Source organism: Chinchilla lanigera, unplaced genomic scaffold, assembly GCF_000276665.1.
Source record: "Chinchilla lanigera isolate Chin_1 unplaced genomic scaffold, ChiLan1.0 scaffold00026, whole genome shotgun sequence".
Taxonomy (NCBI): Eukaryota; Metazoa; Chordata; class Mammalia; order Rodentia; family Chinchillidae; genus Chinchilla; species Chinchilla lanigera.
This window is the reverse complement of record NW_004955427.1, coordinates 19,567,571-19,591,489: the sequence shown is the minus strand read 5'-3', so window position 1 is coordinate 19,591,489 and position 23,919 is coordinate 19,567,571. Positions and strand designations below refer to the sequence as shown.

At 34.8% G+C, this 23,919-nt stretch overlaps 1 protein-coding gene across 3 annotated transcripts in view; it reads left to right on the top strand.

Moving 5' to 3' along the window:
- The window catches only part of Gsk3b (glycogen synthase kinase 3 beta), a 181,166-nt gene that overhangs the window by 79,648 nt on the left and 77,599 nt on the right, over window positions 1–23,919 (top strand). For all 3 annotated transcript variants that reach the window (XM_005386460.2, XM_005386461.2, XM_013515157.1), the window contains exon 3: window positions 13,799–13,882. In XM_005386460.2, coding sequence (XP_005386517.1) covers window positions 13,799–13,882 — 84 coding nt within the window. The remainder of the gene's footprint in view (window positions 1–13,798; window positions 13,883–23,919) is intronic.

Below are 23,919 nucleotides of genomic sequence, written 5' to 3'. Positions count from 1 at the left end.
AGGTTGCATGGAATCTGTAGATGGCAATATTTTTACAAAATTAGTCTTCTAATCTATGGGCATAGGGTGTCTTTCATTTATTTGTATCTGCTTTAATTTTTTTCATCAGTGTTTTATGCCTTTCAGCTTAGTCTTTCATCTCTTTCATCCCCTCCCTCTCCCTGCCATGGTACTGTAATAGGATTTGAACCCAGGGCCTTCTCACTGAGCCACACGCACAACCCTTTAAAAAATTTTTTTTTTTATTTTGAGACAGGGCTTCGCTAAGTTGCCCAGCTGGTCTTGAATTTGCGATCCTCCTGCCTCAGCCTTTTAAAGTGCTGGGATTAAAGGTATGTGCCACTGCACCCAGATCCTTTATGTATTTTTTTTTCTTTTTGGTGCTATTGTAAATGGGGTTGTTTTTTATTTAGTTTCATTTTTGATAATTTGCTGGTTTGTAGAATTGCAGCTGATTTTTATATGTTGCTTTTCTGTCCTGTATCTTTATGCATCAGTTCATCTATTGTACCAGGTTTTTTTGCAGACTCTTCTGCAAAGATAATTTTAATTCTTTCCAGTTTGGATACTTTCATTTCTGTCTCTTGCCTGATTGCTGTGGCTGAGACTCCAGTGCTACATTGCATGGGAGTGCCCATCCTTGCTGAGCTCCTCTGGATGTTGGAAAAAAGAGTTCGATTGGGTGTGCTTTTTTTTTTTTTTAAACGTAGCATATTTGTGGGCTTTCCCTATATGGCCTTTACTGTATTGAAGTAGATTTCTTTTATATCTTACTTGTTGAAGGTTTTTTATTATCAAAGGTATTGAGCTTTGTCAAATGCTTCTTTTGCCTCTCTTACAAGATGGGCATGTAATTATTGGTTTTCATTCCATTAATGCTGGTATCACATCAGTTGATTTGCACTGTTTGACTCACTCTTGCATCCCAGGGATAAATTGCCTTTATTGTGGCACATGATACTTTCTATGTGCTGGTAAATTTAGTTGGCTAATGTTTTGTTGAAGACTTTTGTATCCATGTTGGATATTGGCCCATAATTTTCTTCTTTTGGGTGTCCTTGACATTTATACCAGGATGATGATGAATTCATAAGTATTCCCTTCTCTTTTGTTTTATAGAGAAGTTAAAGTTTGTTACAAATTTTGCTTTAAATATTTGCTAGAATACACTTATAAAGCTAGCATATTTTTGATTAATGACTGGCATATTTTTGATTAATGACTAAATTTCCTTATTTGTTGTTAGCAGTCTGTCTAGGCTTTCTGTTCTTAGTGGTTCTGTCTTGCTGCATTGTACATTTCTCTGAATTTATGCACCTCTGTTGGTATGTAATTATTCATAATAGTCCTTCGTAATCTTACTTCTGTGGCATTGTTTATAATGTCTCTTCTGTTCTTTCTCATGTTGTTTACATCTTCTCTCTTAGTTTAGCTAAGAATTTTGTGTTTTCAAGAAGTCAACTCTTAGTTTCATGATTTTTGCCCCATTTTTCTGCTTTACAGTTCATTTATTTTTGCTCTTAATTTTTTTCCTTCTTTCTGCCATTTTTGGGCTTAGTTTGTTTTTCCTTTTCTAGCTTCTTGAGATATAAATTTAGATTGAAGTTTTTTTAACTGTAAATATTTATTGCTATCAACTTATCTCTTTGTACTGTTGTTGCTCTATTCCACAAATTTTTGGTATGTTATCCTTTTATTTTCACTTGTCCTGAAATATTTTCTAATTTTCCTTTTGATTTCTTAAACAACAGTGATTGTTTAAAAGTATATGGTTTAATTTCCATTTGCCAGTTTCTCCAATTCCCTGTTGCTGTTGATTTCTAGTTTTATTATATTGTGGCCATAGAAGATGCTCAAAATTATTTCTGTCTTAGTAAATTTGTTAAGCCTTGTGACCTAGCATTTGTTCTATTTTAAAGCTTTGTGTGTGCTTGAAAAGAATGTGTATTCGATGCCTTTAGATGGAATACTCTGTATGTCTGTTAGGTCCATTTGTTTAATAATGTTGTTCATGCCTGCCTATCTCTTACTAATTTTCTTTTTGGATTATTCATTATTGAAATGGGATTTCAATATCTCCTATTATCATATTGCTATATTTCTTTCTTTACATCTGTGTTTTCTTTATATACTTATGTGCTTTTATGTTGGGTGGACATATATTTCTACATTTTATATCTTCCTGTTGAATTGAGCCTTTATCATTTTTTTATGATCATTGTTTTCTTGTGCCAAGTTTTCATGTAAAGTTTATCTGTTACATCAGCCTATAAGTCTCTTTAGCTAACATTTGCTTGGAATATCTTTTCCACCTTTTCACTGAGCTTATGTATGTCCTTAGTTACAGGGTGAGTCTTATAGACAGTGTGTAATTGGGTCTTTTTTTTTATTGTTGTGGGTTTTTTTTTTTTTTTTTGATCTTTTTGAGACAGGGTCTTGCTGTGCAGTTCAGGCTGGCCTTGAGCTCAGTTTGTAGCCCAGGCTGGCCTCAAACTCACAACGATCCTCCTGCCTCAGCCTCCAGAGTGCTGGGATTACAGGCGTGCGCCACCACACTGACCTTTTTTTTTTTTTGGTTGGGTCTTGTTTTGTTTATCCATTCAGCCACCCTGTTTATTTGATTACTGATTTTAGTCCATTTACATTTATAACAATTATTGATATTGTCATTTTATTTTCTAGTTCTCGTTTCTCTCTTTGTGATTTGATGATTCTTTGCAGTGATATACCTTGCTTCTCTATATTTTGTGGATCTGCTGTGGGTTTTCCTTTGAGCCTCTTACTGCTTTGGTAGTATAATTGAAGCTGTTAAGTTCAATTGTATATGAAACTTCTATATACTATTGTATATTATGTGTCTATCAACAAAACTTCGTGACTATATTCTTCATATGTCTATCTTTTAATTTTTATACTACGATTACATACCACTATTGTTACAGTATTCTTTATGTATTTATCATACCAGTGAGCTTTGTACTCTTAATATGTTCTTGTGTTACTGTCAGTGTGTGTTTATTTCAATTATTCAGCACTTCTTGTGAATCAGACCTCGTGGCTCTCACTTTGTTTTGTTTTGTTTTATGTGGGGATGTCTTTTCTCATTGCTGAAATAAAATATCCAACACCCAAAGTTAAAGATGGAAAGGGTTATTGTCACAGTTTGTAGGAGTTTCCAGTCCAAAGTCAGCTGGCTCCAAGTGAGGGTGGTATGGCAGAGGGATATCACAGAGGAGAAACAGTCCATGGCAAAGCAAGGAAGGCAGAAGGCAGCAAGCGCCAAGCACCAAGCAAGTCAGCTGCTGCAGCAGCAACAGCTGCCTTTATATTCTACCACGCTGTAACCCTATTGATTGGTGCCACCCACACCCTAGCTGGGGTATCTTTAATCCCGCCATCACACATCTGAGATCGAGCCACCTCCCAAAACTCACACCTATGACCATATGAGGCTTTGGGCTGACATCTAGATACAAGCCATAATGGGAAGTCTGTGATGCTTTTATATTCACAAGGAAAACTTGGGTGTGGTGTTTTGTTTTGTTTGTTTTCTGATAGCGGAGTTAGGCAAGGGGAATTTTTGCTCAGACTGGAAGATTCCTTCAAATTAATACTTTCTGTAAAGCTTTATTATTCTGTCTTCTTAACAGTGTATGTAAATAAAGGAATTCACAGATGATAAGTAGTACATTAGTCTATTACCAGTATTGGGGTGCCCCTATTGGCACATCAGCTGAGGGCAAAGGTTTGTTTGAAACAAAGTTACCTTGGTTTGAAGGAATAGAGTAAGATTTTATTTGTCTCATCACAATTTTAATGTGCCAGCAGTAAAGAAGGAGATGAGTCCTGGTGTATATGTGCACAATTTTTAGTGGGCCAGAGTTTGGCTGAAAAGTTATTTTTAAGCCAACTAAATTACAGTTTGAGTATAGGCTCTTACCAATTCTTAGTTTTCATTGATCAGTTGAACAATGATTTGAGATATCAACATCAGCTCTGCTTCCTGAATTGGGAGGTAGTCTCAGGTGTTAGTGAAGGGTAGAGATTCATAATTTGGAAACTTAGGCATTTGCTTGTATGGTTCCCTTTTATTTTTCTGCTGGTAGTGACATTTCTTAAAATGAAATGCGTTATAGTATCTGTTTTAAAGATAGAGGTATTATTTTATATCATTGATCTAAATATTCAAGAGTTCATTATTGAGTTGATTTTAGGCTGGGATTGTAAAGCAAATTACAATAGCAATAAAGTAGATCAAAGTGCTGTTTTAAAGCTTATATTCTAGTTGGGAGAGGTGGGCATTGAATAAATATATAAAATAGATATACTGTGTCAGATGTTTTGTTACTCTGGGTGAAGGATGAAGCATAGAGTAGACACATTGCTGGGAATGAGTATTGAAGTAGCAGTTTTAAGACAGTGTAAAAGTAGATGAGGGGGACTAGATGTCCAGGTGTGTATGAAATTGTAAGAAATGTGGGTGACTAAAGTAGGAGGATTGCAAGTTTGAGCCTAACCTGAGCATTGTAGCTACTTAAAGAGACTTTGTCTCAAAATAAAAAAATAGAAAATGGGCCAGGGCTGTAACTATGAGAAGAACACAATCGGTAGTACTACACACACACACACACACACACACACACACACACACACCTGTTACCCACTTTCCCTTAGTGATCACATCTTGCAAAGCTATAGTACACAATCAGGATGCTGAAATTGATAAAACCAGGTTTCCCCAGATTTCTTGTACTCTTTTAGGGAGTATGTGAAACATAGAGACAGAGTGAATATATATGTGTATTTAATTCTATACAGTCTTACTACATGAGTAGGTTTTTGTGTTCATCATCACAGTCAAAATCCGGAACATCACAGAGATCCTCTTACTTCCCTTCATAAGCACACTGTCCTTTCTCCCTTCCATCCTTCCATTTCTAACATTCAGTATAACCCTTGTATCAGCCTCTAATCTGTTCTTTATTTGTATGCTTCTTCTTAAGAATGTTGCACTATGTAACATTTTGAGAGTGGCTTTCTTGTTTTTATTTTGACTCAACCTTGCTCTCTGGAGATTTATCCATGTTGTTGCATGTATCAATTTTTTTTATAGTTGAATAGTATACTATTCTGTGGTATAAATGAACCATGTTTTATCCATTCACCCAGTGAAGGACATCTTGTGGCTATTCTGAATGAAGTTGCTTTGAACATTCATGTGCAGGTATTTGTGTGAACATAAATTTCCATTTCTATGGGATAGATGGCTGAAAGGGCAATTTCTGGGATCCTGGACATACTTTGAAGGTGGAACCAACAGGATTTTTTTCACAGATGAACTGTGACATCAAAGAGTAAAAAGAATCATCATTTCTAAGTTTTTGGCATGGGCAGCTGGTAGGTCGGGGGAATTGCCAACAGTTGAGATGGGAAGGAGCCGGTTTAAGGGAGATCAGGAATTTTGCATGTGACATGTGAAGTTGACATTTATACTAGACACAAATGAATTCTCAAGTAGGCAGTTGGCTAAAGATTCTGAAGTTCACAGTCTAGGGATATACAGCTGGTATACATGAGATTAAAGTCCTAGACTAGAGAGATAATAGTGCCTGCTAAAAAGAGAGAAGAGACTGTCTTCTTCAATGTTTTAGGAAGAACTGGCAAAGGAAACTCAATTTGGCCAGAAGGAAGGAGGATAGCCAAGAAAAAAATTTCAGGGAGGGAGGGAGTGATCAAACTGATCATCTGTTTCTGTGGGAACCATAATTATTGCACATAGGCATACGCTCTATGGTAGCGTGAGATTTTTAGTTGGGTTCTATTCTACAGGTATATAGGAGGGTATCCCTTTGCTAGTTTTTTCTTAAAAAGAAAAATGTGACTGGAGTTTTTGGTTATTCAGAAAGCAAATGGCTCCCAGAGAGGAACTCTGCCTACGCTCAAACACTGCTTTTGATGGGGGTGGCGTTTAATCTCCTCAGGTGAAAGTGTTCTGTTCTTGGCATTTCCACATTGTTTTTAAAAATATTTTTAATGGTGTTTAATGTTTTTTGTTGTATAATATTTTTATCTGTGTACTTGTATTTCTTGCCCTTTTTTGGATTATAGCCTTTTAAAATAATGAGGTCTGCTTTCTTGTCCTATTCCCCAATTACAGCATAATAAATAAAAATTGGATGGACTTGAGTTACATTCACTTTGGTAGGTAAGACTATAGGATGTGACACACCCAGTTTAATCTTGCCTCTGCTATTTACTAGCGAATTCCTTAACCTTTTTGTATCTGCAGGCCCTCAAAAGTGGGGATAATAATGTTGCCTAGTTGATAGGTTTATAGTGATAATTTAACAAAGTTAGGAAGATAAAGCTCTTAGCACAGTGTCTGGATGTTCTATAGTTAGTGCCACCATTATTGCTAATAATACATTGGCTTTTAAGATGTAAGGTTTAAGGAATATAAGTTAGCATTTATTTACATGCTAGGGTCTCAAGGTTTACATCTACTTTAGTGATTTCACTTCCCCCAAAATATGAACTAACAGGAAAATGCCATCCCCACTAAGCCTGGAGGTATTTTTTGTGATGTTTCTCATCCATTGCCCCTTTTGAACTGGGCAGGTTTTTTGTGTAATATTTGTTCGTGTAGCTGATTGGGAAAAGTAGGCTTCGTGAATCTTGCTTATTGTTCACATCATTGAAATGTTGCCATAGACTATTGTAAGCATACCTGGGCAGTAAATTATTTTATAATTGTGATTTGCATGCAAGATTTTTATTTACACATTAATTATAGTAATGTAAAAGGAAAATGTTAATTATAACATTAGTTGATTAATCTAGAAAGTCTACTATGTATTTGGTATACATAGTATATGTATATTCCAAATGCAAAATTGAGACTGAATATCAGAAACTAACTTTTCTTAGTTTATTATTGATGACTGACCTTGCATAGTTGATACAGCTTGCAAACCTGAAGGATTTGTTATCTATTCCTTTACAGAAAATGTCTGCCAAGTTTTGTTAATTTTTGTGGCTCTTCTCTTAGACCTTTTATTCTTAATCTCTTATATTCATTCTTTTTCTTTTATCTGCTTAAAGGTAGGTATTCTTCAGAACTTTTTCTTGAATATTTTACCGTTCTTAGGGCTTATGTGATTCCACTGTCTAGGATCTACTTTGTGACCAATTTCTTTTTTTGTTTGTTTGTTTTTTTTTTTTTGTTGTTTTTTCTCCGGTACCGGGAACCGAACTCACGACCTTGCGCTTGCCAGGCAGGCGCTTTTGCCACTGAGCTAAATCCCCAGCCCCCAATGACCAATTTCTTTTTGATGTCCTTCATAGATTTTTTTCCTACTTGGGAGTTTGGTCATGTTTTCTTATTTTGCATACTATTTTATATACTCCTGTGACTTCAGAAATGGTCTAGATCTGTAGTAGCCGCAGGATAAGTTGAACATTTCATTTGTTTTTGTTTGTTTTGTTTTGTGAGAGGGGGTCATACTATATATAGTTCAGGCTGGCTTGAACTCACTTTGTAGCTCAGGCTGGCCTCAAACTCACATTACTCCTCCTGCCTCAGCCTCCTGAGTGCTAGGATTACAGATGTGTGCCACCATGCCCAACAAGTTGAATAATATTGAGGTTGCTTTCTGGGTATTTCTATTTTAGTGTCCCTCAGTCATTTCAAACTGAGCGTGTTGCAAATTCAACTCATTCCCTTTTGCTTCCTAGCTTCCTAGATGAAGGAACCCTACTGCCATGGTAATAGTCACAGAGTAAGGAGCCTGTTAGCTATCATTTCCCCGCTTCCAGTTATCAGTCCAGTAACAGGAGGTGATCAAATAACTCTTGATCTTGCCTCTCAGATCTATTTTCAGTTTCTATCTCAGTGCTGGCACTAGGCCTGTTTATCGTCCCTTGGTTGAGTAACCCTTTCTGTGATCTTCCCAAAACAGATCCCTTGCTTACAACACATCAGTCTGTTCTTTATGGCTTGTAATATTTAAATTTTTCAGTGTTGTACTTAAGACTTGTCACCTGACCCCTTTTCACAATTTTGCAAAGTAATTAAATTTTTGTTACCTCTTCTCCACATTTATCTATAGTACTTTCCTAGTGAGCTAGATTTAATCATGCTGTGGTGTTGTTAGTTTCCTTACCCATTAAAATATGGAAGCTTTGAGGATCATAAAATTTTTGCATACATAGTACCCTGGTTCTAACACATAGATGACTTCAAAATATTCATTGTGAACATGGAGTTATTTTGAGGGTTGTTTTTTTTTTTTTTTTTTTTTTTTTTTTAAGTCAACTCTAGGGTGTTTGGTGCAGCTATGTTTACTGTGGAATCAAAGATTTAGTCACGGAAAAAAGAACTTCTGGTAACATCCATTTTTGCACCAGATATATTTCATTAAAATATTCTTTAAAGCAAAACCTTTGAATTGAATCCTATTTTACTAGATTTTATGGCAGCAGAGCTTCGTATGGCAGAGGGAAGATCTCCCAAAAGAATAACCTTTGGGAAAGGAATGAAGATGACTGACAGCTATATGATGCCTAACATACACCCACGGTATTAAGTTTGCCAGTTATTTCTTCACCTAAAATTTCACTTTTCCTTTATTGAACTTCACGTAATAACTTTATAGAAACAGCTTTCTGGAAAACCTTTGATTCCATGCTTTTGGTTTCTAGAAATTTTTCTTCTGTTTTAAGTATGAGGTGGCAAGTGATATAAAGATGAACAAAAGCCTCTGTGTCACTTCAGGGATAGATATATTTTATTGGTTAAAATAAAAGGATAAGTTTTCTTTTAAATGTGACTTCCATATTTTCTTACTGGTTATGCATTTTATTCCATCTTGGTAGTCATTTTGTTTTTTAAGTAAGTTAAGAATGAAATGTATTCCTTTATCTTCTCTATGTCAAGTTTCTTGAAAAAGTCTAACTGTACATGAAGTTCTGTTCTGCTACATTCTCCTTCCCTCTATGCTGATTGGCTGGGATGTGTACTGTCTATAGCAAGTTGGAAGATAGAAGCAATTGCAGAAACAGAAATTATGTTGCCCAAGACAAAGTGACTTGCTTTGAGCACTTTGTAATATTTAAAAATACAGCTTTTGCTCTTAAACTTGTAATAAGTTGATTAGGCAAGGTGTGTATCTTTGTGTGCCTATAATGTAATATTTGATTTTTAGCACTCTTAGGGTATGTAATAAATTAAAAAATACTTCTCAGTGCCTCAGAAAAGATTAGTGTGCGTTGGAGCAGCTGAGGATGGCCTGATTAAGGAAGTGGGAGTTAAGTAGCAATTTAAGAATGGGTAAAATGTATGTAGGTGGTGGGAGGATCAAGACATTCCAGTCATAGTAACTGACCAGTGGTTTAGAATTCAGAATGAACAGCATTTTCACTCAAGAGGAAGAAATCACATCTAGGTGTATAATGTAGAGTTCACATTTTTTATTAAATAGAAAATAAAATTAAATTGGTATGGAAAAATCAGATTATGAGCTAATTTATCCCTCTAGCTCTCACTGCCCATCTGGTTGTCTGCTTAGGGCTTCCTCAGCCCTCCTCTTGCCCCCAATAATACAGTGCCCCCGTTGCACTGTTTGGGGTTATTGTTTGCTTATCTTTTCCTATTTTACTTCCAAGCTACCTGTGACTTTCAGTCTAAAAGATAAAGTGTATCTCCTATAAATAGAGTATAGTTGAAGGTTTTGTTTTTAATCTAGCTTGACAATTTTTGTTTTTTGATTGTAGTTATTTCACATTTATGAAATTTGAAGCGGTTGGAGTAACTGGTGCAGTATTGCCATTTGTTTTTTACATGTTTCATATTGGTTTTCCTCCCTCTTTTCTCCTTTACTGCTTTCTTTTGTTTAATATATATATCATTTTAGGTCGATACTGAATTTACGTTTTAAACACATGCACACATACACACAGCCCACACAGCTGTTTTCTTTGTAGTTGCTCTAGGAATTACAATTTGCATTTCAATTCATCACAGTCTACTTCAGGTTAATACTGATTTAATCCCAGTAAAATATAGCACCTTTGCTCAAATGTGGCTTCATTTTCTCCCCCTTCCTTTGTGCTCTTATTATCATATATATTGCATTTATAGGCATAACAATATACCATCATTTTGTATAAATTTTAATGTCTTCTGATGAAATTAAAGGATGCAAATTAAAAATTCGTACTTCATAAATTTTTTTCAGATAGCATTTCTGGTGTCCTTCATTTCTCTCTGAAGGTTCATATTGACATCTGATGTCCTTTAATTTCAGTTTGAGGGACTTATTCTAGTTTTTTGGTTTTTTTTTTTTTTTTAAATACGTCTCCCTCTTGTAAATATTCTTTTTTTCATGTTTGAGAAATAGTTCTGTTATAAATATTCTTGATTGACAGGTTTTTTACTTTGTTTTTCCTATTACCACTGATTTGTACAGTTTTATTTTAGTTTTTACTTTCTTCTAACTTTTTTCTGATAATTAATCAAGTATTGTGTTGGTTTCACCTTTTATGTGGTAAGCCATTTCTATGCTACTGCTTTTATAGCTTTTTCTTTCTGACTTCAGATTATTTGAATGTAATGTGCCTACGTGTAGATCTCTGTTAATCATACAAGGCTTATTGGGCTTTATAGTTAGACTGATATTTTTCATCTGATTTCAGGAATTCTTAGGCATTGTTTCTTCAAACGCTTTTTCCCCTCTTTTTTATCTTTCTGATACTGTACTCATTTACATATACATTGCAATATGTGATACTGTGTCACAGGTTTTTGAGTCTTTATCCATTTCTTTGGCAGTTTTCTCTCTATTGGGTAATTTCTATTCCCCTATTTTCAAATTCATTGATTTTTTTTTAATGTTATCTCAAATAATTTCTTGAGCCCATAGTGAATTTTTCAGTTTTGTTACTATACTTCGCAGTTCCTGGTTATTTGCTTGCTTTAAAAATGGAAGGCAGGATGATTATAAGTTCAAGTCCAACCTGTGCAGTGAGACTATTATCTCAAAATTAAAAAATAAAAACAGGCTGAGGATGTAACTCAGTGCAGATAAAGGCTCTGGGTTCAATCCTGAGCCCCACAAAAAGAAAAAAATCTTAATAATTCTTCATTAATATTTCCTATTTTTTGTAAAATTATTATATTTTAATTTTTTAAATAATGTACTTGTAATTCTTTGAACTAAAAAATGATTGCTGCTTTGTATTCTGTACTAGAACCAATAGCTATATCTGCCCAGTCAATGTGCATTGATTACCTTTTTTCTCACCTCTATATAGATCAGTTTTTCCTGTTGTAGGTCAACTTTTGCTGTTTCACAAATTATTTGGTATAGCATTTTACATAACATAGCCACTTAGATTATGATTTTTAAGAATCTTGTCAAGACAGTTGCAATAGCCTTTTTTATTGTTTTTGTGAGTTGCCTGATAGTAATCTATAGATTCTTTTTCCACAACAGTTAGAGGCTCTTGAATTCTGTGTTAAATTTTTGCTTCTTTCATTTTAACCTGGCTCATTGTGCCTTTGGTATGTACATCTTAGTGCAGTTACGGGCAGCCTCATAGAGCTCTCAATGATAGCAAATAGCCTGCTATGGCCCATTACGCAGATTCACCACCACTGGGTTAATGGCTGCACAGTTCTTGGTTAAAGACTGTATCCAAACATTGAGTTTTTAAGGCTTTCATTATTTTTGTAGATTATTCTATATGTATTTAGAAAATACATCAAAATTCAGACAGTTTTCAAGTAGGCCCTGCTTTTATTTTCTCTGTGGCTTTCTAAAGTCTCACCTGCATGTGTGTATAGGCTCTCAGGCAGCCAGGGATAAGTAGGGAGTTTATTTTGCCCCTTACCCCTCTCTCTTTTCTAGGATTTGCCTGTTAACTTTCTGGATGGCCTGCCTCTCTCGTTTTTCTCAAGCTGTACTGCCGCCTCAGAACAGCAGATATGGGAGCTTTAACCCCTTTGTTTCCCATCAGATTTGCTATTTTTACTGCCAGTACCATTGGGCATGGATTTTGCTTTCTCTTCTAAAAGGTGGTAGGCCCCCCCGACCCCCAAAAAGCAAAATTTCTGGTTTTTATGATAATCCTGGTAAAACTATCGTCCTGAGTTGAGTGGTATAGGGGAATGATAGCATCATCTGGCCTAGGGAATTTTAAAATGTGGAAACTTCAGTGTCTTTTCTAAATGAGTAGAATATATAAACAGAAGTAAGAGTACATGAATATTTAGGTCCTCTCTTGGGCATCTTTTTGACTGAAGGTAGTATGTAGTCTTCTACATCTGTTATTTAGCAGTTTAATAGCTCCCCATTACCTTGGTTAATGATTCTGAAAAACTTGTTCAATTTAACATAGTTGTAGCTGTATATCGTTGGAGGGATGAGTCTTGGCTTATTGGCAGCTCTCTTAGCTCTCTTGCCAAGTTAGCTACCAGAATGTGAATTGCTAAAGTATAGAAACACATCCAGAAACAGCTGCAATTTGTAATGGAATGGAAATTGACAGTTTTGAAATTGACAGTGTTTTCTCTGTCTTCCTTTCCAATCAAAACTTGAGTCTGCCATCAGTCAATGTCTTTATTAAAGCAATTGAAGTGTACAGTAATTTTGGTTTTGTTTCAGTTACACATTTTATAACAATAGAATGACAGCTTGATATTTTATAAAACAATTTAAAATATCTCTGTATACATGAGTCCATCTCTGAAGGTAAGTTTAAAGGAACAGTCACTTATTTCTGCCCCTGTAATCTAAAAACCAGAGGCCACCCTACTCTAAAATAGCCTGGGCTCCTATGCAATCTCGCCTCCCCCTTTTTTTGCCTCTTAGTTCTAATTGTAGCACCATGTTCTTGCCTAATTCCCAGGTATATTCTTCATGGTTTATAGCTCTTTGAATCATTGTATCAACTAAAAATTTTTTTCTGGCCACTAGATGATATTTTGGTATTTCTGACAGCCTAGTATATTATTGGAATATATACAGATTCTATAGAAATTCATAAAGAATTTCAAAATAATATGGTACTAAGCAGTTATCCTAGTACTTAGTGTTTTATTTTCAGGAAGAATGAGCCTAATTTTACAGCTTTGTAAAGGAGAGTGTTTTTGTGATCTATAGATCTTTTGGGACTATGCCGCTTTAAGTGTGCTATTTTTTAACTTTTTCTAACACTTACCAAGTCAGCCCATTTCATGTAGTTAACTCCTAGTTTTTTCACTGTGTCTTGGAAAGTAAATGACCCCAGACTCACTTGTTTGTTGTTTGGTTTTTAAAAATTACTATTACAGGTATAAAAATTACACTAGTAACAGTTCATTTCAGATATTTCTTCCAAACTATACACTAGTCCTTCACATGCTACTGCGGTAAAATACCAGTTTTTATAATTTCTGGTTCATCAGACTGACATACATGTAAAATACAGTATGAACTACTAGAAAAGCAAAATTTAACAAAAATACAGAATACAGGTCCTAGTTACTATCCTCGTCATAAGTTTAAAGGTTTTGCCAAATTGATGTGAAAGATTATAAACACTTGATTTCTGTGTTTATCTTAGTGCTGCACAGAAACATACAATTCATGGAGCAGCAGCAAGTAGTTCTGCAGATAAGAACTGGTCTGTAGACCGTACTTTTATGTGGCATGCCCAGACCTTGCTGTTTTTACTGTGTAATATTATTTTAGCATCATCTTAGCTATTATGATTAATAGCTGTTATCCTTAAAAAATATTTTCATGTGCTTCCTTTTCAGAACCGAGAGCTCCAGATCATGAGGAAGCTAGATCACTGTAACATAGTCCGATTACGTTATTTCTTCTACTCCAGTGGTGAGAAGGTAGGTGTGACAGAAAGTATGTACTGATTATTGCAATGACTTGTTATTCTTCGAGAAATAACCCTCTTTCCTCCTTTGCTGCAACAGAATAGTTTTCCTAATCAAATGGAAGAATTCATAGCACAAGCCCCAGTGATTCTGAGCCCAAGATACGGTTATTGAATAACATTAGTTATACAAGGAAATTGTTAAGGAGGAGATAGGGAATGAATTTTTGAGTTTGAAACATCTCTCTAGTTCTTAAGCAAATTTATTTAATACTTGTGTTTGTCTTATGTGCTTATGGAACCCTCTAAAATTTGCACTACTTATTGAAGAGAAGACTATTTTACATCATTTAAGTTGACTAGAGTAGAACTAGAATGAGGTTAAACTTGCTTCATGGGGAAGCAAGTTTATGTTTGGCCAGTGAAAAAGTTGGAGAAGTATTACAGAGCTTGGTATAAGTGATTACTATTGCTGATCACATTTAATTTTGTGAAAGTAAAGGATAACAGAGCCTTCATACTGAGGATCTCTGCACATCATCTTTCTTCTCTTTGGCTTTCTCTTCAGAAGATGCTATAACTCCTGATGTATTTCTGGAGCTGGAGGCAAAGAAAACCAACTTCTGCCTGACTTTGGTCTACTGTATTTCTTTTCAGCTCTCACTGTCTCTTCTACCAGTTTCAGTCATCTGTGTGTATATGTTTTCTTGCTTTCTTCCTTTGGGGTGAAGGAACAAGGCAAGTAACAAATTACTTAGTTGCTTTTGGCAAAATTGATACAGTTTTAAAAAGTTCACTTTGTGTATTGGATTTCAGATTTTATGCATATGATATCTAATATTCTTAGATTATAACACTGCTTGATCTCTAGCCCAGTGTCCTTTTTTACTGCACATAGTTTTTCTAGTGTAACAGTTTTTAATCATTTTGTTGAACTTTTATTTAGATTTTCTTAGAAATCTGTTCCCGCACAACAAAGCTTATAATATTGTAGTGTATCTGTGTGTTTAAGCAAGACACTGATATCCATGCTTACAGATCTAATTATGGTGTATATAATTGTATGTTTTAGCTAGTATGTTTTAAGAGGCACAATAAGCAAATTGGTCCTTTATTGACATTTGTTTCTCAGTTGCTTTTCTATTTGGGAGACATGCATAATCAAGTATAGTATTCTTCTACAGGGTCTCAGAAGAAATGGTACAGTCTTCCCAGTCTCCATATAGTCTTCCATACAGGTGCTATCTGAAGAACAGTTTTCATATAAAGAATGAATTCAGTTTGCCATCCTGCTATTTAAAATTTCTCACACAGGTAGAAGAGAGAACTTTTATTAACCAAGCGATCTATGATGAGCCACAAAATATTTTTACATAAAATGTTACTTACAAAATTTTTTCTTAAAGAAAATTATTAGTTGATTTAAATAAAAGGAACCAGTAAGGGCATAACCTGATTTTTGTACTGTGTCCTTTAGAATCCTAGGAATCTGTAGAGTGAGCTACAGCTTAGGAACATCTGCTGAGCTCACACCACTGCTCCAACAAATAATAAAATATGGAAACATTGCTATTCTACAGAATACTTGAAATTCACAAAAATTCTAAATGTGGACCTTCCACAATACTCGAAAACCCATTTTTGCAGAGAAAAGAATAACAGAGGCAGACAGACAAGCAAGTTATAGAGGGAAAAGTACTACTTACTCTGAACTTAAGTCCTAGGTACTAACATTTATTGAGTAATCTAGAGTGTACTGCTTATAACCTGTTCCAGTAAGACTGGTATACAGTACTTCACAACTCGTCTCTACTCTAATTTAATTTCTCCTTTTTCTAGTTAAACCGGCTATCCTTTTCCCCAGTTACATACTAAAACCCAATTATCCATAATCTCTAAAAAGAAAATCTTTAATTACTATAATGAAAAGATCACCAATACACACATACCATTCAGCCAAGCTGTGGCTAATGAAAATATTTATCTAATATTACAAAAATCCTACCTCCAGCCAGAGCGGAAAAGTGCTTACAGATAAAAATCATAGTGACTGTGACTGATCGTAGCGTAGCTACAATTCTAAAATGAAAAAGAACAGCAAGGGAACAGGTTAGGATATTGTAGACTAATTAATTCAGGGGTAAGGACTATGTGGGGCGCTTCCCACCCAACCAAAATCAGATGGGAAAACCAATCAGGTATCTGGCATTCAAAGGTCTAGTGTTCCTCCCTTTCTGAACTTTAACTTTATAAGGGTTAAAGGAGTTAATATTTGTGAAACAGTAAAATAGAACCTTGGAATGCTGTGTACATTAAAATAAGCAATCAACAGAAAATGTTTAGGGCAGTAGTGGCAAGTCTATGGCATGCGTGCTGCAGCAGGCTCTTTGTTATCATTGAAAGCTCTAAAAGGTTTACTGTCAGCTCAAAAAAGTTTACCCTCGCTGGTTTAGGAACTATGCAAGGAAGCATTACAAATAAATCGACAAGTATATATAATCTAGTGGCTCATAGAACAATTAATTCTGACCCTCACTTTCGTTCCTGGGGCTTTATGATATCTAGCATCTAACAGAAAGCCATAAGGATGCAGAATTCCATTATAAATGTGCTTGAAGATAACAGATGCTCCATACTCTTATTTGGGAAGGGACAGGAAAAAATAAAGACATGCAAAACAGACATGATTAAAGACAATAATGGGTAGTTTATTGGGTTAAAAAGCATAAATGAAGTAACAGTAAACATTAATTTACTGTTATAAAAGTATTGTGCTTAATAATAGCAAATATATGCTGTACTTGCTAGGCATCAGTACTGACCTGAGCCCTTTGTCAGTACTTCATAACTCACTTGAACCTCCTAGCCCCCTATGTAAGAAATGGGTATAGTTATCACCATTTAATGGAAGAAGAAACTGAGACAGCATTATTTAAATAAATTGCCATAGATTGAGAGAGCTACCAAACAGCAAGATTGAAAGTCATCCCTAGGAAGACTGCCTCCAGAGTCTGTGTAATATGCTATACTAAATAGTACAGAGTGTGGATTTTTCCAGAAGCAGTACACTAGAAACTTAACATTAAAAAATATGTATACTAGCAAGAAGACAGACTTTTTAGAGATGGAGAAAAGGATCAGGAGGGGAGAGGTGGCAGAGGAGGGAAAGGGATCAAAATGATCAAGATGTGTTATATACATGTACTGCTTCCCTAAAACGAGGGTAACTATCATATATTGCAACTATACACTAATAAAATAACAATATCATAGTAATGATGGTTGAACAAGCAGAGATTATAGTATTAATAACTGTACTAACACTATGATAGTGATGATAGCTAAAACTTGTATATGGTACCTTATAAATATTTATGCATTTAATCTTCACAATGTCACATGGAGAAGTGACAGAGAGAAGTTAAATGACCTGCCCATAGGATGATTTGTACCAGTGTCTTAAACTTCTAATCTGCAGGTCTGTGACCTTCCTCAAATGAAGGTTGTATGTTTTCTAGAGGGAGCTTTTATCTTTGATTTATTGACTTATTTATACAAGAGCCAAGGAAATGTCATTATAGCTATGTGAATACTTAGAATACATATTTTAATAGTTTTCTTTTTTTTTTGTTTTTTTCCCTCCACAGAGTAAGTGGTATGGCTCTGATTGGAGACCAGGCAGTCTAGCTCTGTATTTTTTAACTGTGTCTTTTTTTTTTTTTTTTACTGCTATAGGTTGTGAAATTCGTAGTTATATGGTTAGATCTTACTCAGGTTTTTTTTGTTTTTTTTTTTTTTTCTCAGTACTTAGCCCAATGCCTGACACATTAGTATTTAAAATTGATTATCAAGATGACTAAAACCTTCTAGGTGTTTTCAGAAAACTGAGAGCTAGACTAGGGCTTAGCCCAGATACTAACATTTTTTAGAAGTTAAGATTTATTATATATAGATAAACTTCTCTACAGGATAATTGTGATATGGAATTATGTTCTTAATTTTATTTTTAGGATGTTTATTATTGTGTCAAAAATAATTTTCATATATTTGTATCATGCTGAACTTGTGTACTAAATATAATGTTTTTACAATTTTCTGTAACATTTCATCTCAAAGTAGAAATAATTTTTTTTCTTTTACAGTATGAAGTAATTTTTAAAAATTTGATGAAATGTATGTAGCAATTTGTTATTTTAGTAATTTTTAAATGTACAGTCCAGGAACATTAACTTCACTGTGTTGTACAACTATCAGCACTATTTTGAGAACTTTCTTATTATAAAATTGGAACTAGATTTTATCCCATATAATTTGTATGACAACTAAATTGAACAGATGGTTTTTATTTCCTTCATTTTATGTATAGTGACACTGGGGATCAAACCCGTAGATAGTGTGCCACTACACTATATATATTCCAGCCTCTTATATTTTTTATTTTGAGACAGAATTTTGCCAAATTGCTCATGCAAGACTTTAACTTTCAACTCTCCTGTCTTAGCTTCCCACTGTGCAAGGATTACACACATGTGCCACCTTGCCTGGTTTACTTCATTTTATTAATGATGAGATGGTACATTGATTTTCTTTTGTTGCACCACCCTTGGATTCCTGGCATAAATCCCACTTGGTTTTGGTACATTATCTTTTTAACATGCTATTGGATTTGGTTTTTACATCTATATTTATAAAGCATATTGATTTGTAATTTTATTTTCTTACAGTATCTTCATCTGGCTTGGTATGAAGGTAATACTGGCCTCACTGACTAAGAAATGTCCCTTCCCCCTTCTTCTGTCTTTCTCGTTTTGAGATGGAGTATCACTATGTAGCCCAGGCTTGTGTCAGACTCTTGGGTCCAAGCATTCCTCCTGTGTTAGCTTCCTGAGTAGCTGTCATTACAGGCATATAGTGCCTGTCTTCCTCTTCCGTTTTTGGAGAAAAGTTGTAAATTGTTAATTTCTTTTGTGTTTGGTAAAACTTAGCACTGGGACCATCAGGTCCTAGACTTCGCTTTGTTGGCATGTTTTTGATTACTGATTTTCTATTTTATCTTAAGTAATATTTATATTTATAGAATATGTCCATTTTATGTAGGTTATGTAACTTATTAGCATAGTTGTTTGTAGAATGCTTTTATATGCCTTACTTCTATAAAATAAAAAGCAGTAGTGTCCTGGCTTTCATTTTTGCTGATTTAGTTTTCTTTTCTAATTTTGTCAATTTAACTAAAAGTATATCAGTTTTATCAATTGAAATAAAAATAGTTTCTGGTTTTGTTGATTCTCTGTATTTTACTTACCTCTCCTTAAATATTTTTATTATTTCCATCTTCCTGTTAGCTTTTTAAGCTTAGTTTCTTCCTTTTCTAGATGACAAGTTATAAAGCTTTGCTATTGATTGGCAATTTTTTTCCTTGAATCATTTTTCCCTGGTTGGTGTAGTAGGGATCAAACCTCAGGACTAGTGTATACTTAGGGAAGCCTTCTTTCTACCTCTAAGCTATACCTCCAGCAACATGTTCTTTCTTAACGTAAGCCCTTACAACTTTTTTCTTTTGAGCACTGCTTTTATTGCATCTTACAAATTTTAGTATACTCTTGTTTTTATTCTTGAAAGTTTTGCTTTCATTCATATTTTCTAATTTTTATTAAGAGTAAATTCTTTTATTTGATTATAACTTATTGGTGTCTAGAGAGAGTTAATTTCTATACATTTGTGAATTCTCCAGTCTTCCTTATGTTGCTGATTGTTAATTTTTATTGTGGTCTGTCTTATTCCTGGTCTGCTGAGCCACAATACCCAACCTCCACAACTAAAAGGAAGGAGAATTATTTTGGCTCCGAGGCAAGATGGCATGGCACAGCAACATGGTGGAGGAATAGCTTCTTATGGCAGACAAAGCAGAAAGCCAAGAGGGGAGCTGGCATGGGAGATAGAACTTTCCCAGTCATGCTTACAATGGCCTCCCTCTTCCCACCAGGACCCACTTTGTAACTGCAAGTCAACTATAATGCCCATACAATCCAAAGGTCTTCCCAAAGGTCCTGCCTATGATTACATGAAACTTTAGGAGAACATCTAGAGATAAGCCATAATATAGCCAGAGAACATACTTCTTATGATTTCAGGCTTTTTAAATTTACTAACAAAAATCTAATATCCATTCATGATAAAAGCCATAAGGAAAATAAGCATAGAAGGACCTTATCTCAATCTGACAAAAGCTGTTTATATCAAACCTACTGCCAACATATTAAATGGGGGAAAAACAGAAAGCTTTCCATCTAAAATCAGGAACAAGACAGTGCTGTCCAATATACTTGATCACTTCTGTTCAATGTAGTACTGGCAACCTTAGCCAGAGCAACTAGGCAAGAAAAAGAAATGAGATACAGACGTGATCTTCTGTATAAAAGACCCAAAAAATTCCAACAAAAGACTGGAATTAAAAACCAATTTCAGCAATGTAGCAGGACATAAAATCAACACAAAAAATTAATAGCATTCTTGTATACCAGTAATGAACTGACTGAGAGAAACAATACCATTCACAATAATATCAAGAAAAATGAAATACTTAGGAATTAACCTAAGCAGTGAAGGACTTTGTAGCACTCTAGTACAGTACTGTACAAAAGGAGCTCAAATAGGACAACAGAAAAATGGAAAGACATCATGTGTTCCTAGATAGGCAGAGATAGTACTGTCACAGTGCCTGCACTTCCAAAACTAATGCATAGATTTAATGCATATCACCAGCATTTCTCAGAGAACTAGAGAAAACAACATAGGAAACAAAACTTCATAGGAAACCAGAAGAGACCCAGAACAGCAAAAGCAATCCTGAGAACAAGAGCAAAGCAGAAGGCATCACAATCCAAAATGTCGAGTTATAGTACAAAGCTACAGTGATAAAAAAACAGTGTGGTATTGGGACAAAACAGACATGTGACTAGAGGATGCAGAAAAAACTCCAGGCAGATTCAGTTATCTGATCTTTCACAAAGGGGCCAAAAAATATATACTGGAGGAAAGATAGCGTTATTAAAGGTAAATGATGTTGGGAGAACTGGCTATCCATGTGCCAGACATTGAATATAGACCCGTATCTCTCACCATGCTCTAAAATACAATTAAAAAGATTCAAAGATCTAAATATTAAAACAGAAACACTTAATCTGATGGATGATAAAATCAGGAAAACCCTTGAAGCCATAGGTATAGTCAAGGGCTTTCTGAACAGGACCCCAATTGCACAAGAAATATCAAAGATCAACAAATGGGACTATGTCAATTCAAAAGCTTCTGCACAGCAAAGGTAACAATCGACAGAGTGAAAGACAACCTGCAGAATGGGAAAAAAATTGCCAACTATTCCTTGGACAGAGGACTAATACCTAGAATATATACAGAACTCAAAAAATTTAGAACTTCCCAAATACAAGATCCCATCAAAAAATTGAACTGAAATGAATAGATGCTTCTCAGATGAAATATTGCAGATGGCCAATAAATACATGAAAAAAATTGTTGATCATCTCTGGGCATTAGAGAAATGCTAATTAAAACAACATTGAGATTCTCTCTTAATACGGAAGGAGTGACTATCATCAAGAAATCAAAAGCAACAAATGCTGCTGAGGCAATGGGGAAAAAGGCATCCCTCTTCATTGTTGGTAGGAATGTAATTTAGTACAACTACTGTGGAAATTAGTATGGAGAGTCTCAAAAAACTAAAAATAGAAGTTCCATTTGACCCAGCTAGTCCACCTTCTAAGTGTCTTCCTAAAGAGTTAAAGATATGATAATGATAATGAATACACACATTTATGGCAGTACAGCTCATGATAGCTAAATCTGGGAAGCAGCCAAAATGTTCAACAGATGAATGGATGAAGAGTATATATTTATACACAATGGAATACTATTCTGTCATTAAAAAGGATAAATCTGAGTTACTTGTAGGAAAATGGATGCACCTTGAATCCATAATGTTAGGTTAATCAAACACACAAGTTTAAATGTGGCATGTTTTCTCTTGTATGAGAGGCCTGAAGTATAAATAAATGAAAGAGCTAGATGAAAAATAGGTAATAGGAATAAGGAGGGTAGATCTTTTGCAGAAAGGGTCCAAGACATGAAGAAATGAGGGAAAGGAGGAAAAGGGCATGAAGGAAGAATTAATATGTATCATGTATGTACTACAAACATGGACTAATAAAAATAGAAGCAAAAATGTTTTGTGTTTTGTTTTCTTAACATGCAGTCTTTTGTGGGTTATGCTCCATTTTATTTTAGAGGAGTATGTTTTGTGTTTTGGGATGGAGTATAGTTTATATATCTTTAATGGTCCATTTGGTCTGTATAGTGTTGTTTGAGTCCTGTATGTCTTTATTGGTCTTACCCATTCCTGAAAGTGGTGTATTAAAGTTTCCAGCTGTTGTAGAAACAGTTTCGCCCTTCGGTTCTGTCAGTGTTTGTTTTATTATTTAGGACTCTGTTCTTCGGTGTGTATATGTACATAATTGTTACATCTTCTTGATTCTTTTATCAATACATAGTGTTTTGGAGGCCTTTTATGTCTTTTTCTTAACACTACTCTGGCTAGAACCTGCAGAACGATGTTGATTAGAAGAAATTAAAGCACACTTCCTAGTTTTTGTTTTCAGTTTTAGTGAGAAACAGTGTTTTTACCTTTAAGTATGATGATTGCTTCCACTTTTTTACAGATTTCATTTATCACTTGAGATAGTTACCTTGTATTCCTAGATTGTTGAAGCCTTTTATAATGAAATGGTGTTGGATTTATCAAGTCATTTTTCTCCAGCTGTTGAGATAATCATGATTTTTTTGTTCTTTATTCCATATTACTGTGGTATTTTATATACTATAGTTCTCCCTTATCCACATGGAACATGCTCCAAGATACCTAGTAGATGCCTAAGACGATAGTTCTAAACCAAACACTATGCTTTTTCATGTGTTTACATACCTGTGAAAAGTTTAGTTTATAAGTTAGGTACAGTAAGATATTAACAGTACAGATAAAATTAGTTACAACAATATACTAATAAAAATTATGTGAATTTTCTCTTTCCTATCCTGCCTTGCCCCACTCCGTCTCCCTCCCTCCCTCCCTCTCAAATATCTCATTTTGTACTCACCCTTCTTGTGATCATAGATTTTGGATGATGCAGTTTCTGTGAAATGACACATTGTTTACATGAGATGAAGTGAGGTGAATGATGTAGGCATTGTAACATAACCCTTGAACACAATAGTACAGTAGTACTTTGGTTCACAAATGCTTCTATTTGCAAACAATTTGTTTCACAAACAAAAACATTTGGCAGAATTTTGTTTCCATTGGCAAACTCCACATCAGGTGACAAACACAACTACAGCCATCTTCCCCAAATTATGTTCATAAACCATGGTACTACTCACTGTACTTGGGCAGTTGACTTGATTTCTGAGACAGTTACTAAGTAATTAATGGTCAGGTGTAGTGTATTGCTTAGACACTGTGGACAAAAAGATGACCCACATCCTAAGTGAGATTTCATCCTGTAATACTCAGTTTAGAATTGAGTAATTCTCAATTTAGAAGTTACATTTCAGATAACATTTTCAGCTGCTTTTGACTGTAGCCATGGAAAGTGATAACTAAGGTAAGGAAGGACTACTGTGAGCTGGTTTTTGACTGTCAAAGCTTGCATTTCTATGTTTGGTCATGCTGTATAGTCATGTCTATATGTTGCCAGATAGCTTTCCAGTGAAACCATCTGTACATATTGAGGTACTTTTTATGGGAAGTTTTAAATTACTAATTCAATTTCTTTGCTTATAATAGGTTTATTTAAATTTTGTATGTCTTCTTTTGTCCATTTGATAATTTGCCCATTTCATCTAAGGTATCTTATTTGTTGGCATACAGTTACTTTTCCTTAAAATTTCCATAAAATTACTTTTCCTGAAGACCAGTTGTGATATCCCTCTTCATTCTTGGTTTTGATACTTTGAGTCCTCTCTCTCCCCACCCTCTCC